This window comes from Dendrobates tinctorius, unplaced genomic scaffold (assembly GCF_039654945.1).
Source record: "Dendrobates tinctorius isolate UK_male_01 unplaced genomic scaffold, ASM3965494v1 ptg000120l, whole genome shotgun sequence".
Classification (NCBI taxonomy): Eukaryota; Metazoa; Chordata; class Amphibia; order Anura; family Dendrobatidae; genus Dendrobates; species Dendrobates tinctorius.
The window spans coordinates 6537291-6556053 of record NW_027361788.1 but is presented as its reverse complement, the minus strand read 5'-3'; the positions used below and the strand labels follow the sequence as shown (position 1 = coordinate 6556053).

General features: G+C 43.9%; 1 protein-coding gene across 2 annotated transcripts in view; it reads right to left on the bottom strand.

Annotated features, from left to right (window-relative positions):
• The window catches only part of LOC141101581 (kinesin-like protein KIF14), a 303968-nt gene that overhangs the window by 21299 nt on the left and 263906 nt on the right, over window positions 1-18763 (bottom strand). For both annotated transcript variants that reach the window (XM_073590711.1, XM_073590710.1), the window contains exon 24: window positions 18089-18271. In XM_073590711.1, the coding sequence (XP_073446812.1) occupies window positions 18089-18271 (183 nt within the window). The remainder of the gene's footprint in view (window positions 1-18088; window positions 18272-18763) is intronic.

The following is an 18763-nucleotide window of genomic DNA, read 5'->3' as shown; positions in this document are numbered from 1 at the left end:
AGACACACCAGCGATCAGGACCAGCGAGAATGCTGGTATCCAAGGTAAATATCGGGTAACTGAGCGAGTGCGTCACTTAGGTACCCGCTGTGTACCTTAGATACCTAATACACAACGGGTAACTAAGCACGCGCGTCACTTAATTACCCGCTGTGTACCTTGGTTACCAGCTCCCTGCGCGACCATGCAGGTATCTAAGGTACACAGCGGGTAACTAAGTGACGGTGTGCGCTTAGTTACCCGATATTTATCGTAGATACCAGCTCCCAGTGTCTGATTACAGCGCTGGGAGCTCACTGATTGTTACTCTCCCGCTGCCAAACGCAGCGATGCGTGCTGGCCAGCGGGAGACTAACGATCAAAAAATGGCCCAGGACATTCGTGCACGATCGATACCCGGCTGGGGGGGGGCGGTTGCTGATGCGTGTCACGCACAGCGAGATCGCTGGTGCGTCAAAATCAGCGATCTCGCTAGCGATCTCGCTGTGTGTGACGGGGCCTTAAGAATCGGGTGTTCCTGTTGCTGCATGAACCAGTTAACAGTCTAAATATGTAACAGTACAGACACAGAGGGCTATTAAATGCAAAAAGCATGTGAAAACATGATGCGAGGAACCTGGTTATGGTAAAAAATTTTGAAATGAGCCACATTATGACAGTTGTGCTTGTAGTACCATCTATAGCGCATGAAAGTAGCGCCTCTTCCTCATTGTCAACAACCAATCCACATTGGGATGACATGAGGATGGGCTGTGTGTAATTACCCTGTATGCTTCCTTGCTCCATGTCCTCATGCTCTGCCTGCATGCATCCTCTTTCAATGTGAGCAGAGAGCCTTTCAGAATGCAGAGAAGCGGGGTGGTGACGCTAATTATGGCGTCATCGCCGCTCACCATCTTTGTGGATTCCTCAAAGTTTTGGAGGATGGTACATATGTCTGACATCCATGTCCACTCCTGATGTCTTATGTGTGGAGTCTGACCTGAATAACGACGGCCTTGTTGATGCTGGTAGTCAACAAACTGCCCTCTTCTGCTCACAAATCCTTTCCAATATATGCAGTGTAGAGTTCCAATGCGTGGGGATATCACACACCAGTCGGTAAGCCAGAAGTTGCAAATGCTGCTGAAGCACGGCAAGAGCGGTGGAAGCTGGAGCTGACTTTCGAAATGGGCACACAGTCGGCGTACTTTCACAAGCAGATCCGGCAGCTCTGGGTAGCTTTTGAGAAAGCATTGAACAATGAGGTTAAGCACATTGGCCAGGCATGGTACGTGTGTGAGCTCCCCTCACCTCAGAGCCCCTACCAGGTTCCGGCCATTGTCACACACAACCAGGCCTTGCTGTAGGTTCAGCGGTGTCAGCTACACATTTGCCTGCTCTTTCAGAGCTGTCCACACTCTTCAGCATTGTGCGGTTTGTCACCTAAGCATATTCCCTTCAGTACAGCCTGTTGATACTTGGCTGAAGCAGTGCTGCAATGCTTCCATCTTGTGATGTGCTCATTTCAGAGTTGGAGGTTGAAGAGGAGGGGGAGGTGCAGGAGCTGTAGACTGTGGGGGCAATCCTGATTAACATAGGACCCACAATCCTCAGCATCGGGAGGACGTGTTCCATTCCAAGGTCCATCTGAGTCCCGGCTTCCACTATGTTAATGTGGCGCCCCTGAGGGTCCAGTCGCCACAGAGATGCTGCACCTCACCCAGAGGTGTGGTATCCCACAATCAGGTAAGGTGGAGACACCCGACCATCATTCCATCCCACACACACAAGAAGTGTAGCAGAGCACCCTTTATGGCCCCTGCTTGGAACACTAAGAATGCTGGGAGGTGGGCGGAGCGTAGTTTGTGAGCGGGAGAATGATAGGAAGTGAGGTTGAGTTCCCTCAGAGGGAGGGAAGGAGCAGCTCTTGTAATCAGAGGCTGCTGGACGGATTGGAATATAAGAAAGCTCCCTAACGGAAAGAAGGTTCTTCTGGGACACGGTTGAAGCATACTCCCCATGGGTCCCTTATCCACACTGACTGATGTCAGGTGGAGGAAGAGACTGGTCGCAAAGGGTCACGGCCCCTAGCCTAGTGAGCGTACTTCAGGGCGCTACTATCAAGCCGATCACTTTGGTTACTTTATGGACCATCGCCCCTACCACAGTTAGTCTGACTGGAAAGGCAGCTATATAGGATCACAGAAACAGCAGGGCGTTGTCTGACAGGATTCGCAGTTGCTGCCCTGGAACGATAACTGAAGTGCTGGAAAGGAAACAAGGAGTAAAGCAGCATAGCGTGGAGACTGCCAAGAAAGGTACATACTGACAGGGAGTGCTGGAAAGGTGTACTTCATCTTATCTGGAAGTTGTCTGGACCCCTCACCTGGAGAACGCAGCACTGAAGCAGGCATCTGTATCACGGACAGAATTGTGAGTAAAGCCCTTGGAACTACATGCATTTGTGTCAAGTAACATAACATAGTAAGGCCAAAAAAAGACATTATTCCATCCAGTTCATCCTATAAAATTCTGTCAGAATAAATCCCCAGATCTACGTCCTTCTAAAGAACCGAACAATAACTGTAAGATACAATATTGTTACGCTCCAGGAAGACATCCAGGCCTCTCTTGAACCCTTCGACTGTTCGCCATCACCACCTCCTCAGGCAGGGAATTCCAGATTCTCACTGCCCCAACAGTAAAGAATCCTCTTCTATGTTGGTGGAAAAACCTTTTCCCCTCCAGATGCAGAGAATGCCCCATTGTGACCGTCGCCTTCCTTGGCATAAACAGATCCTCGGAGAGATATTTGTATTGTCCCCTTATATACTTATACATGGTTATTAGATCGCCCCTCAGTTTTTTTTTCTAGACTAAATAATCCTAATTTTGCTAATCTCTCTGGGTATTGTAGTTCCCCCATCCCCTTTATTAATTTTGTTGCCCTCCTTCGTACCCGCTCTAGTTCCATTATATCATTCCTGAGCACCGGTGCCCAAAACTGTACACAGTACTCCATGTGCGGTCTAACCAGAGATTTGTACAGAGGCAGTATAATGCTCTCATCATGTGCATCCAGACCTCTTTTAATGCACCCCATGATCCTGTTTGCCTTGGCAGCCGCTGCCTGGCACTGGCTGCTCCAGGTAAGTTTATCATTAACTAGGATCCCCAAGTCCTTCTCCATGTCAGATTTACCCAGTGGTTAACCGTTCAGTGTGTAATGGTGATATTGATTCCTTCTTCCCATGTGTATAACCTTACATTTATCATTGTTAAACTGCATCTGCCACCTTTCGGCCCAAGTTCCCAACTTATCCAGATCCATCTGTAGCAGAATACTATCTTCTCTTGTATTGACTGCTTTACATAGTTTTGTATCATCTGCATATATCGATATTTTACTGTGCAAACCTTCTACCAGATCGTTAAAAAATATGTTGAAGAGAATAGGTCCCAACACCGACCCCTGCGGTACCCCACTGGTCACAGCGACCCAGTTAGAGAATATACCATTTATAACCACCCTCTGCTTTCTATCACTAAGCCAGTTACTTATCTATTTACACACATTTTCCCCCCAGACCCAGCATTCTCATTTTGGGTACCAACCTCGTACGGCATGGTATCAAAGGCTTTGGAAAAATCAAGATATACCACATCCAATGACTCACCTTGGTCCAGTCTATAACTTACCTCTTCATAAAAACTGATTAGATTGGTTTGACAGGAGCGATTCTCAAACCCATGCTGATATGGCGTTAAACAGTTATTCTCATTGAGATAATCCAGAACAACATCCCTCAGAAACCCTTCAAATATTTTACCAACAATAGAGGTTAGACTTACGGGCCTATAATTTACAGCTTCACTTTTAGAGCCCTTTTTGAATATTGGTACCACATATGCTATGCGCCAGTCCTGTGGAACAGACCCCGTCGCTATAGTGTCTCTAAATATAAGAAATAATGGTTTGTCTATTACATTACTTAGTTCTCTTAGTACTCGTGGGTGTATGCCATCCGGACCCAGAGATTTATCTATTTTAATCTTATTTAGCCGGTTTTGCACCTCTTCTTGGGTTAGATTGGTGACCCTTAATATAGGGTTTTCTTTGTCTCTCGGCATTTCATTTTCCACTGTGAATACCGTGGAGAAGGTGTTTAATATATTAGCTTTTTCCTCATCATCTACAACCATACTTTCCTCACAATTTTTTAATGGACCTACACTTTCACTTTTGATTCTTTTACTATTGATATAGTTGAAGAACAGCTTGGGATTAGTTTTACTCTCCTTAGGCTGGTTTCACATTTGCGTTTTTTAGCGCTGGAAAAAAACGCATACCTGCGCATGCGTTTTTTCCCCTATATTTAACATGGGTGCGCATACCTGCGCGCTGGTAAGCGCATGTATGCGATTTTCATGCGCTGCGTTTTTTGGGGGTGTGCGTTTGGATTTTCCAGACGCAGCATGTTGCATTTTTTGGCCCTGCAAAAAAGCGCATGCGCACATATGCGCACGTTTTGCTCTAAAAATGGCCATTATAGCCTATGGATGCGCATACATGCGCACTGGCATGCTCATGTATGCGTTTTTTTGCACATGCGTTTTTTTTTTTTAACCATGGAATTTAGGGGTTTGGGTTAGAGTTAGGGTTAGTTAAGGGGGTTTAGGGTTAGGGTTAGGGTCAGGGTCAGGGTTAGGGTTGGGGTTAGGGTCAGGGTCAGGGTTAAGTATGGTTTGGTCAAGGGTCAGGGTCAGGGTTAGGGTTGGGGTTAGGGTTAAGTATGGTTTGGTTAAGGGTTAGGGTCAGGGTTAGGGTTAGGGTTAGGGTCAGGGTTAAGTATGGTTTGGTTAAGGGTTAGGGTCAGGGTTAGGGTTAGGGTTAGGGTCAGGGTTAGGGTTAGTTAGGGTTTAGGGTTTGGGTTAGGGTTAAGTATGGTTTGGTTAAGGGTTAGGGTCAGGGTTAGGGTTAGGGTTAGGGTCAGGGTCAGGGTTAGGGTTAGGGTTAGTTAGGGTTTAGGGTTTGGTTAAGGGTTAGGGTCAGGGTTAGGGTTAGGGTCAGGGTTAGGGTTAGTTAGGGTTTAGGGTTTGGGTTAGGGTTAAGTATGGTTTGGTTAAGGGTTAGGGTCAGGGTTAGGGTTAGGGTCAGGGTTAGGGTTAGTTAGGGTTTAGGGTTTGGGTTAGGGTTAAGTATGGTTTGGTTAAGGGTTAGGGTCAGGGTTAGGGTTAGGGTATGGTTTGGTTAAGGGTTAGGGTATGGGTTAGGGTCAGGGTTAGGGTTAGGGTATGGTTTGGTTAAGGGTTAGGGTATGGTTTGGTTAAGGGTTAGGGTATGGTTTGGTTAAGGGTTAGGGTTAGGGTTAGTAAAGTCATGGTTTGGGTTAGTGTGAGGGGCCACCTAATGTTGGAAAAAAACGCAAACGCGGTAAAAACGCACTAAAAACGCATACAAACGCATAAAAACGCTGCGTTTTTTTCATGCATGCTCATAAAAATGCTTGAAAAAAACGCAGCAGTTGTATGCTTTTGTATGCGTTTTTTCAATGCGTTTTTTTGCGGGAAAAACGCGCTGCAAAAAAAAGCAAGTGCGAAACTAGCCTTAGCAATGTGCTTCTCTGTTTCCTTTTTGGCAACTTTAATTATTTTTTTAGACAAAGAATTATTCTCCTTATAGTTTTTTAGAGCTTCAACTGTGCCATCCTGCTTTAGTAGTTTAAATGCTTTCTTTTTACTGTTAATTGCCCCTCTTACTTTTTTGTTTAGCCACATTGGGTTTTTCCTGTTTCTTGTCCTTTTATTCCCACAAGGTATAAACCACTTACAGTGCCTATTAAGGATGTTCTTAAACATTTCCCATTTATTTTCTGTATTCTTATTTCTGAGGACATCATCTACCTTCTTTCTGCGCCTCTCACCCAGCACTGCTACATCCTCCACTCCACACTACCTCACCAGCTACAAACTCCTCTCAACTGCCTTGGGACTACAGTTCTACCTGTGGAGAGCTTTAACAACTCTGCTGCATCATAACTGTCCTAGAGAAGCAACACTGCAGCGCTGGTCATTACTGACCAGAATACCACAGGTGGCGTCACGAATTCCTATATACAAACTTTATTCTCCTTTAATTTCACCCATTTTACATGACTGCCTGGGGCCATGGACCGGATCACTGCTACTGGGACACATCCCTTTAAGACGACCGGCCCGGTACCGAGTATCCCACGGCCCCTGGAGCGTGTCATTAACCCAGTGTGCCATCAGCGAGATGTAGAGTGTCTGCCCACAAGCACTTGTCTACATGTCCGTGTTTAGGTGGATTTTTCCAGTATCAGCATTGCTTAGAGCACGGTAATGTTGAGGGACTCATGCTTGTGTAATGCCGGGAGGGCACACCAGGAGAAAAAGTGGCGTCTGGGGACAGCGCTTTATTCTCCCTTGAAGAAGCCACTTGGAGAGTGGCGATACGCGTGGGGCCTTGCTCCCCCCCACTTCTTTACCCCATAGGTCTTTTCCAGCATCCATCCGGCACCTTATTCATTCATTTGTTATGCTGGACACAGTTTTGCTTTCTATGCATTTGCCGCTTCAGGGCTTGACAACCTTCACTCCTATGGTTGGGCACCTTATATCTGTGGTTTATTGAACATCTTATTTAAAATTTTGTGATTTTGAGGCTTATTGTATTCAAAACCACCCCTTCCATTGGTGCACATGGTGCTGTGAATAGTAGTTTTTCTATTGTTATAATCAGGCCTCTCACTCACGATATTGTCTCATGAACATAATGTGTGGTTGTTTATATTTTTGAGTTGGTCTGTTTGTCATTTATTCATTTTGACTACTGCCATATGGGGCTTTTGTTGTGGGAGAGTCATATAATTATTTCATGATTTTGACAGGATTGCATTTTTTGCATCTTTTAATGTTTTGCCGTGTTGTATATGTGTCATGAATAAAAATTTATGTTTTTATATATTGAGGAGTTCCCAGATTTGAATATACTGCTTTTCCTTTCCCTTTTCATGTGTTTCTGAGTATATCTTTGGTGAACCCGCCAGTAATATTTAGCTGTGCCCTCCATTCATTCTTACATTTGGGGACAGAGTACCTAGGGACGGTTGCCGCCATCAGGTTGCGGAAAGCTTTCGTCTCCACAAGCCTAAAAGGCAACATTTCGACCGCAAGCAGACGAGAAATGTGTGAATTTAGTACTATGGCCTGTAGGGCGTTGGATGCGTATTTATCCTTGCGTTCCAATGACTGGGGTATGGACAGCTCAAGGCTGCACTGGGACAGGGACGTGCTTGATGATGGTGGTAGTTGAGTGTGGGCAACGACAGGTGCAGGGCAGGAGGCATCTTAGCATGCACCATGGACAGGGGATTGGCTTTCACGCACAACAGTGGAAGAAGCAGTGTTTTCACCCACAGACATTGTTCCTGGAGCCTGGGTTTCGACCCACAAAGTCAGATGCTTTGCTGCCATGTGCCTGATCATGATGGTGGTGGTCAGGCTGGTAGTTTTGCTACCCCTGCTGATGCGGGCTTGGCAGGTGGTGCAAATGACCTGTTTGTGGTTATCGGTAGAGTCTTCAAAAAACAACCAGACTCAGGAAGACCTAAGAATTGTACTGCTAACTTCCGTCATGCTGGTGTTACGAGGATCGGTTGCCCGCCTTCTGTCTGCAGCCAACACACTGATTCCTGCCTGTTGGGGTGCTACGCCTCCCTCTCCCCTGTGTGCTGCTGTCCTCGCTCTGCATGTCCTCCTGCCAGGTTGGGTCAGTTACTATATCATCCACCACCTCGGATTCCACTTCAGCACTCTGGTCCTCCTCCTGACTTGCTGGAAATTGTGTCTCATCACCGTCCATCTCTTGTGACACATTACCACCGTTGCCTTCGTGTGACCGTGGCTGCTCAAATAATTGGGCATCGCTATATGCAATCTCATCTTGCCCCGCTCCAGGCACTCGGCATGGTGGGAGGAAGGAGGATCAGGGTGAGGAATATACGATCCAGACTCACGGATACTCAGACTTGACCATGTGGAAGACAGGGTGCTGTCGGTGGTGGAAAAGTGAGTGGAAACATTATCCGCTATCCAACCAACAACCTTTTGACACTGCTCTTGTTTAAATAGTGCTGCTCTGTGGTCCCCTATGAATTCGGACAGGAAGATCATACTTGAAGAGGTCGATGTTTGTTGTGGCATAAATTCAGTTTTGCCCACGGCCTCTGCACGATCACCATCACGTCCACTTCCCTGTCCCTTGCCACGTACCTTACCCATTTTAAATGCACTTGTATATTTTCCACGTTCACAACAAATGGTTGAATTGGTAGCGAACTTGTATGTGATCTGTGTGCGGGAAAACCACACTTTAAAATATCTGGACTGTAGGTAAAAAATTATTTTTGGTTATGAAACTGGCGTCAACTAGGGAAAGACAGCAAAAAAGGACAATGGAGGTCTGAAATGCCACAATATGTTGCCCACAGATAAATCTGGCGTTTGATTGAGATACCAGACTCTTCAATATGTGGCCTGTGTTTTTAAATTTTGTACCCCAAAATAGTGTATAGAAATAGGGTCACGGACAGCAAATACAGTGGAATGTAACCCTGAAATGGCACAATATGTACGCCACAGATAGATCTGACGTTTGACTGATATACCAGACTCTTCAATATGTGGCCTGTTTTTGTTTTTTTTTGGGCCACCAAAATTGTGTCAATAAGTAGACCATGACACTACAAAAAAAATCTGGAGGACTAAAATTGTAAAATATTTAAAACAATGATATGCGCTGCGTGTGGTGGACAAAACAGAGTGTTAAATATATGAATTTTAGCCAAATTTTTTTTGGCAGCTAAAAAAATTTTTGTCAGCAAAATAGTGTCAGAAAATTGGATTAGACACTCCAAAAAATACTACAGTACCATAAAAAATGCCAGAACTTTCTGCGCACTCAGATGTGATGCCTGGGACGGGCAAAGGCTTTTAACCCTTTTCTGCCATTAGACATACTATTCCGTCCATGTGCCCTGGGACTTAATTCCCATGGACGGAATAGTACGTCATACGCGATCAGCTGCGCTCACGGGAGGGGGGGGGAGCGCAGCTGATCGCAACCGGGTGTCAGCTAATTCTCACAGCTGACACCCGGCACTAGGTGCCAGGAGCCGTCACAGACGGCTCCCGGCACGTTAACCCCCAGAAGATTACGATCAAACAAGATTGCAGCATTCCTGGAGCAGGCAGAGAGGCTGTGAGCTCTCTGACAGCCACTCTGCCTTTGGATCAGAGACCCCGCGGCATGACACGGGATCCCGATCGCTGCCATGAAGACCCGATGTCGTCATGACGACATCTGGGTCTCCAAGCCTGAGAGACTTCCTGTCATGCACAGTGATTACCAGGAAGTCTCTTGGGTCAGTGTATTGAAGCTGCAGTGCTGACAGCTTCTATAACATGCAGATCTGCATGCTATAGAAGCAATCAGCCTGCACAGAATGAGTGTCCTATAGTGGGACAAAGTGTAAAAGTAAGAATAAAAAAAATGTAAATTGTTAAAATATTTTAAAAAATTAAAAAAAAAAAAAAAAAAAATCAATATTTATTCCAGCAATAAAGATTTTAATTTAAAAAAATTCTACATAAAAGTACACATATTTGGTATCTCCACGTCCGTAACGACCCGACCTAGAAAACTGTCCCACTAGTTAACCCCTTTAGTGAAAACCATTAAAAAAAAGCCAAAAAAACCCCCAATGCTTTATCATACTGCTGAACAAAAAGTGGAATAACACGCAATCAAAATAATGGATATAAATAAACGTGGTACCGCTGAAAACGTCTTGTCCCACAAAAAACAAGACCTGATACAGCTCAATCACCAGAAAAATAAAAAAGTTATAAGCTCTCAGAAAAAAGCGATGCAAAAATAATTTTTTTTACATAAAATAGTGTTTGTTGATATAAATGAGGTATCACTGTAATCGTACAAACCTGAATATAACATAACTGCTTTATCAATTTTACCACATGCAGAACAGTGTAATCACCCCCAAAAGAAATTCAGGAATTGCTGTTTTTTGTTTATTCTGCCTCCCAAAAATCAGAATAAAATGAGATCAAAAAAATGTAATGTGCCCAGAAATGGTACCAATAAAAACGTCAACTCACCCCGCAAAAAACAAGACCTCACATGACTTTGGGCCAAAATATGGAGAAATTGTAGCTCTCAAAATATGGTGATGCAAAAACTATTTTTTTGCAATAAAAAGCACCTTTTAGTGTTTAACAGCTGCCAAACATAAAAACCCGATATAAAAAGTAAATCTTGGGGGTTAGGGTTGGGGGGTTTCCACTGTTTAAGCACATCAGGGGCTCTCCAAATGCGACATGGCGTCGGATCTCAATTCCAGCCAATTATGCGTTAAAAAAGTTAAACGGCGCTCCTTCTCTTCTGAGCTATGCCATACGCCAAAACAGTGGTTTACCCCTACATATGGGGTATCAGCCTACTCAGGACAATTGCACAACAACTTTTGGGGTCAAATTTCTCCTATTACCCTTGAGAAAATAAAAAATTGGGGATGAAAAGAACATTTTTTGCGAAAAAATATGTTTTATTTTTACAGCTCTTCATTATAAACTTCTGTCAAGCACTTGGGGGTGGAAAGTGCTCACCACACATCTAGATAAGTTCCTCAGGGGTCTACTTTCCAAAATGGGGTCACTTGAGGAGAGTTTCCACTGTTTAGGCACATCAGGGGCTCTCCAAACGCGACATGGCTTCCGATCTCAATTCCAGCTAATTTTGCATTGAAAAGTCAAATGGCGCTCCTTCCCTTCCAAGCTCTGCCATCCACCAACACAGTGGTTTACCCCAACATATGGGGTATCAGCGTACTCAGGACAAATTGTACAAAAACTTTTGGGGTCCAATTTCTCCTGTTACCCATGGTAAAATAAAACAAATTGGATCTGAAGTAAGTTTTTTGTGAAAGTTAAATGTTCATTTTTTTTAAACATTCAAAAAATTCCTGTGAAGCACCTGAAGGGTTAATAAACTTCTTGAATGTGGTTTTGAGCACCTTAAGGGGTGCAGTTTTTTAGAATGGTGTCACTTTTGGGTATTTCCTATCATATAGACCCCTCAAAGTGACTTCAAATATGATGTGGTCCCTAAAAACAAATGGTGTTTTAAAAATGAGAAATCGCTGGTCAACCTTTAACCCTTATAACTTCCTAACAAAAAAAAAAAAATTGGTTCCAAAATTGTGCTGATGTAAAGTAAACATGTGGGAAATGTTACTTATTAAATAGTTTGTATGACATACTGTATCTCTGTGATTTATGAAAGGCATGAAAATTCAAAGTTGGAAAATTGCAAAGTTTTCAAAATGTTTGTAAAATTTCCGTTTTTTTCACAAACACACACAAGTAGTATTAAAGAAATTGTACCACTATCATGAAGTGCAATAGGTCACGAGAAAAAAATGTCAGAATCACCGGGATCCATGGAAGCATTCCAGAGTTATTACCTCATAAAGGGACAGTGGTCAGAATTATAAAAATTGGCCTGGTCATTAACATGCAAACCACCCTTGGGGGTTAAGGGGTTAAAATTTAAAATTGCTGGATTTTCACGCTGTAGTATTACAAGGATCTGGCTGTAGTCTGCGGTGTCAACAAGCAAATGGAGAAAAAAAAGGGCTCTGGATTGCTTTGGAATAAAACAATCAGGAGTGACGTGCAAAAAAAAAATTATTCCTAGCCACTGATACCTGGAGCTAGTTATATAGGTACTGTAATAGGCAGTAGTAGTAGACAGTAATAGACCCTTTTGATGCCTTGCACTGAAGTGCATATACGCACATACACACCCTGCCTACCTAGCACTGCAATCTATATACCCCGTAATTAGTCCTTAGAAGGACTGTTGGTTTTGCTGGATTTGTGGATTCTATGAAGGTATACCCACAATCTAATATATAAAGCTCAAGTGTGTGTGTGTGTGTGTGTGTGTGTGTGTGTGTGTGTGTGTGTGTGTGTGTGTGTGTGTGTGTGTGTATGTGTATGTGTATGTGTGTATGTGTCCGGGATTGGCATCCGCACCGTCGCAGCTACAGCCAGAAAATTTGGCAGAGTCACACACCTGGACGCCGAGAGTGTCCTAGGCTATGTTGGGATGCGAAATTTTAATCCCACGCATTCCAATTCACCAAACAATTTTGCCCCTATCTACGTAATGGGGAAAAAGTGTGTGTATTAAGCCCCGCCCCTCATTATGATGTCATAATGGTTGCCATGGCGACGATGCGGTCATCATAGGTTGCAAGCCCCGCCGCTCATTATCATGTCATAATGGTTGACTATGGGATGGAGGATGTGTGATGGGTATATGGGCACTGGACTATGGGATGGAGGATATGTATGACGGGTATATGGGTTCGGGACTATGGGATGGAGAATGTGTGATGGGTATATGGGCACTGGACTATGGGATGGAGGATATGTATGACGGGTATATGGGCATGGGACTATGGGATGGTGGATATGTATAATGGGTATATGGGCATGGGACTATGGGATGGAGAATATGTATGATGGATATATGGGCATGGGACTATGGGATGGAGGATGTGTGATGGATATATGGGCACTCGACTATGGGATGGAGGATATGTATGATGGGTAAATGGGCACGGGCCTATGGGATGGTGGATATGTATGATGGGTATATGGGCATGGGACGGTGGATATGTATGACTGGTATATGGGCACTGGACTATGTGATGGAGGATATGTATGATGGGTATAGGGTATGGGACTACGGGATGGCGGATATGTATGATGGGTATATGGGCACGGGACTATGGGATGGAGGATAATTATAATTTGTTATAACTAACCAGTTAGTTACTATGCCCAGGCAGTGCTGGGCTCTTCAGCTAGTCTAATATAGAAAGCTCAATGTGGGCATGTATGTATGTATGTATGTATGTATGTATGTATGTATGTATGTATGTCCGGGATTGGCATCCGCACCGTCGCAGCTACAGCCACAAAATTTGGCACAGTCACACGTCTGGACCCCGAGAGCATCATAGGCTATGTTGTGAGGCAAAATTTTAACCCCGCGCATTCCAATTCACCAAACAATTTTGCCCCTATCTACATAATGGGGAAAAAGTGAAAGGAAAAGTGTTGGAGGCAAATTGACAGCTGCCAGATGTGAACAAGGGGGACTTAAAGAATGAGAGCGATGGTGCCAAAGAGTGTATACCATACAGTTGCTAAGGTGGGGCCCTGACATGGGATACTCACCACACACAGGGATATGAACACACACAAAATGCGCCACACACTACCACGTGCTTCAACACATATACCACCCTCAGCACACATTTCACCACACATGCACCAACCTCGCCACATAAAAGTCGAAACACAAAAGTCGCCACGCTGTCCCAGAGCTGTTTAAAAGATGAAAAATGAACTGTGATTGGTTGCTATCGGCAACAGTTTTCTTTGTAGACAGTTGTGGTAACTGAGGCCTATTATTCTTATCATTTCTATGGTGTTATCGTCCTTCTGTAAAGCTGCAAATAACAATTTATTACCGTGCCAACACAGACCACCCTCTGACACAGACTGCAAGGGGAGCCCAGTATCACACAGGATAGGAATAGATACACAGCTCAGCAGTCAGTATCACACAGGATAGGAACAGATACACGGCTCAGCAGACAGTATCACACAATAGTATTAGATACACAACTCAGCAGACAGTATCACACAGAATAGGATTAGATACACAGCTCAGCACACAGTATCACACAGAATAGGATTAGATACAGGGCTCAGCAGTCAGTATCACACAGGAGAGGATTAGATGCACGGTTTTTATGCGCAATATAACAATTATAATTTGTTATAACTAACCACAGTTGGTTACTATGCCAAGGCAACGCCGTGCTCTTCAGCTAGTCTATATATATATATATATATATTTTTTATTTTTTTTTTGAATGTATGTGTGTGTGTAACACCAACCAATCACGAAGCATCTTTCATTTTACCAGCGCTGTTCAAAAGAAGCTGAGCTGTGATTGGTTGCTATGAGAAACAGTTTTCCTTGCAACCAATCACTAAGCATCTCTCATTTCACCAGAGCTGGTTAAAAGAAGCTGAGCTGTAATTGGTTGCTATGAGCAAGTTTTCCCACTTGACAACCTCAGCAGACACTGACATGGTGGGAGAAATCTAGCATCCCTGGGAACATAAGCTCTCAGCCATTGTCTGCCCCCCCAAAAAGGATCAGAGAGCACGACAGAAATGAATCCTCCCTCCCATGCCCATATACACATCACACATCCTCCATCCTATAGGCGCATCTTCCCTCTTAAAGGGATCATTGGAAGTTAGGCTGCACGGGAGTGATGCAGTCATGCTTCAGGTATGGATTGCATTTGATATGGTCTTGCTTTTAAAACATTTAGGAGGCCGCAATGGCACAGTGAATAATAAAAATGTAGAGTAGGACCCCCCATATGAGATTGCCTTGGCGTGGCGGGGTGGCTCAATATATTGATCAATATTTTGCTAAATGTCTCATTTTGAATGCAGTAAGATATGTGCATATGCAGTTCATGTTATGCGTTCTGACCACTGGCAGTGCTGGCTCTTTTCTCTTTTTATAATATATATATATATATATATATATATATATATATATATATATATATATATATATATATATATATATATATGTGTGTAACACCAACTAATCACGAAGCATCTTTCATTTTACCAGAGCTGTTCAAAAGAAGCTGAGCTGTGATTGGTTGCTATGAGAAACAGTTTTCCTTGCAACCAATCACTAAGCATCTCTCATTTCACCAGAGCTGGTTAAAAGAAGCTGAGCTGTAATTGGTTGCTATGAGCAAGTTTTCCCACTTGACAACCTCAGCAGACACTGACATGGTGGGAGAAATCTAGCATCCCTGGGAACATAAGCTCTCAGCCATTGTCTGCCCCCCCCCAAAAAGGAACAGAGAGCACATGACAGAAATGAATCCTCCCTCCCATGCCCATATACACATCACACATCCTCCATCCTATAGGCGCATCTTCCCTCTTAAAGGGATCATTGGAAGTTAGGACCGTTCCACTCAGTGCTCTGGTTCTAACCCCAGGCTGATGGGATGATGTGGGATATTAGTGGTAGCTGTCCGGTGGCTCTGGCTGACGGGATGATGTGGGATATTAGGAGGAGTAGTCCGGTGACTGGCTGACGGGATGATGTGGGATATTAGGGGTAGTAGTCCGGTGGCTCTGGCTGATGGGATGATGTGAGATATTAGGGGTTCGGTGGCTCTGGTTGACGGGATGATGTGGGCTATTATAGTGAATGTGGCTATGCAGAGTGGGCGGGGCTCTACATATTATATATATATATATATATATATATATTCATTATAATTTGTTATAACTAAGCGTAGTCAGTTACTATGCCCGGGCAGCACCGGGCTCTACAGCTAGTAACTAATAAAAGAACAAATCTGTCCCTCAGCAGCAGCTTCCCTACACTGTGATTCCAGACATGACTGACTAGCAGGGCGGTGGCAGGTCTCTTATAGACCTGATGACGCTGTGCAGCCAGCCAGTTACTAATACCACAAGAAAGATGGCTGTGGCATTACAGTGCGTGCCAGACAATCCCTGCATGTAAATTGGTGCTCTAAAGAACGCCAAACTTGCAGGTGGAGACCTGAGCTGCAGCCAAATAATCCCGGAAATGCTAGCGATACTCGGGCGGGTACCAAGTAGTGGCGAACACGTTCACTCATCACTAGTTATTAACCCTTCAGGTGCTTTTTAGGAGTTAATGCAAAGTGGCATGACCGGAATGAAAAAAAATACTTTTACTACCTAAATGTTGCTAACTTCTCAACAAGTACTATAGTTGGCAGACTAAAGCAATTGTTTGGTTGTGAACTGCCATCGCAAACATCAGGACCACACAATCATGATCTCAGGATGCCAATGGGGATAAACAGGGAGCCCCCACACTCTTAACCATTTATATGATGTAGTCATTGACAGCAGCAACTAACGGGTTAAACAGACATGGGCAGTGCCAACACTGACCGTGGCTGATGCAGCAAATTGTCAGCTATAGTGTACAGCCGACAGCTGCTGGATTGTCACCTGTATGGGCATGCTTATGCTCTTATATCTCAGGTCAGTAAAAAAGGTCAGCCCTACGAAAAGGACGCATAACGTCCTGTGGCGTGCATGCACCAGAGGAAGGTGTAAGGGCATGTAGCAGGCACAGAACAACCAAGTTCTCTCCTTAGAGCAGCCACATCCCCCATTTGCTGCGCTCCTCATTTTTGGAAGTGGTTTTTCAGTACACTACTCTGACAGATTGCAACAGAGTCTATTTTTTTGCCACACTACTCTTAGACAGCTGAAATTGAAGCTAAAATCTTGACGTAACTAAAATTATTTTTTTTACCTTCAATTGGCAAAGAGATGGCTGTAGAGTACAAAAACTTTTTTGCACTAAAAATGGCAAAGACTCGACTGCAGAGTAGAATTATTCTTTTGCTATACTACTCGTATAGACAGCAGTACAGTAGTACTATTTATTTTTTGGCCTACAAATGGCAGAGACTTTTGAAGAGTACATTTACTTTTTAGGGACACGACTCATACAGACACTGCTGCAGAGTACACACCACAGTTTTTTTGCGCAATACTCCCACATGTGGGGTTTCAGAGTACATACAGTGACTTTTTGATACAGTACTCCCACAGATATGGGTGCAGAGAACATATAGCAGCTTTTTGAAATAGTTCTCCCGCTGACACGTACAGAGCCTCTCGCACAGCAGCTTTTTGAACAGTGCACAACCTAACACTATCCAGCTGCATACAATCCCTACATTAATCAGAGCACCATCCGGCATTTCTGCAGGCTGGGTCACATGGTGCGCTAGCCAATCACAGCCACTCCAATATTGGGCATGGCTGTGATGGCTCCGTAAGTGCCCAGAGCCTAAAAGCTTGTTGATTGGCTATGCTGCAGGTTTTCAGCAAACCGGATAACCTGTTAGAAGTCAGTGTTCAGACATCGGTACAGGACACTAGGTATCTGGTACTGACCACGAGCATTATAGTTCGGGTTTGGCTCATCCCTACTGATCGACACTGTTTAGACAGCATAATTACAGCAAAAGGAGCGCTCATAGGAACGGTGATCATGTAATGTAAATGCCTGTTTAGAAAAACCAGTGTTTTCTGATCTTGGAACCTGTACTCACTCACCAGATGTCCAAGCCATCACCCAAACAACAATGAGGTAAGGCACTAAAAATGTAACTGCCAAATCCTCATCTCCCCGCAACATCTGAAGACTGGGGAGAATTGGGAGGACCTACAGAAATCTTATTTATATAGCACCATTAACATTCTATAGGGATAATTCAATTGAAATTTGGGAGTTTGGTCGCTAAATATCTAATGCATGTGGCCAGCTTAGTGATAATCTGTATTTATTTTACTCATTTATATATTCAGTGGCAAAGTGCTGGTCAAGGATAACTGGATGAAGAGGTTGCAGATTTCTGCGTTCAGCAGAATCATCAGTGTGCAAACTTTGTGGGAGAATGAACGATTTTACTTGAGACATACAGCAACCACATATCACATGCATGAAGGATTTAGGAAGAACTGAAACAAAAAAGCGGCACTTATAGTATTATCAATCTCTAACACAGTGCCATTACCATCTGTTCAACACAACAGCTGCAGGCTTGTGCTGATAGGTGCAACAGAATAAAGCTAAGAGTGAGCAAAATAAATGCAGAACTCTAAGAAGCCAAGGAGAAGATGTGGTAGATAATGATGGCATTTACTATTGCCATGCCTGGACACATGTCTGATCTGAAACATTAGACTTTTGCTTTACAGATAGAGATATCTGTGAGGCTCAGAAATGTATTACTTCACTACATGCATCAACTGCACTAAGCAGCATTCATAGCTCAACGCCTACAGCATGCCTTTTGCTTACCAAGTGCTTCATTTGCTTGTATAACATCATTGCTCGATGTTAGGACTTCATGAAGGTCAATGAGCAGATGAAGAACCACATCTTGAGAATGATAGTCCTTGCTTAGTGTCTCAACCTCAGTGGTAACCAGTTGCTTGCAGACGGAAGAGAACACAGTACTGGGAATAAAAGTATCGGTGTGCACTGCGAGACGTAAAAAAAGGTTTCTATTGCTGGTGTAAATAACTAAGGTTCATGGATATACACAAGAAAAAAAAAAACTTGAAGAGCGTGGTCCTAGAAAAAAAAAAAAAAAAAACAAAAAAAAACACCCAGCTGATCTGTCAAACCCTTACCCCTGGAATGGTCTCACTAATGCATGTGTTCTGCCCTCAATATACTTCTCAGCCACCATCTTCTGTAGTAGCCATTTCGACCAAGTCTTCCATCAAGAAATTGTGACCATTCGCTCTGGACTTCTGGTCAGTCAGAAGTTGTGGTCACAAGATGGCAGAATGGGACTGGAGCGGTTCCGAGAAGAGCAGAAGACAGCAGTTGGTAAGTAGAAGACTAGGGTCAGGGAACAAGCACTAGCAATAGCACTCAGGAGGTGAAATAAATGGCAGAGTGGTGCCTTAATTTTAATCACTAGCTTTATGTTCTAGGCAAAAAGTGTAGCTGGGACAAAATATGGCT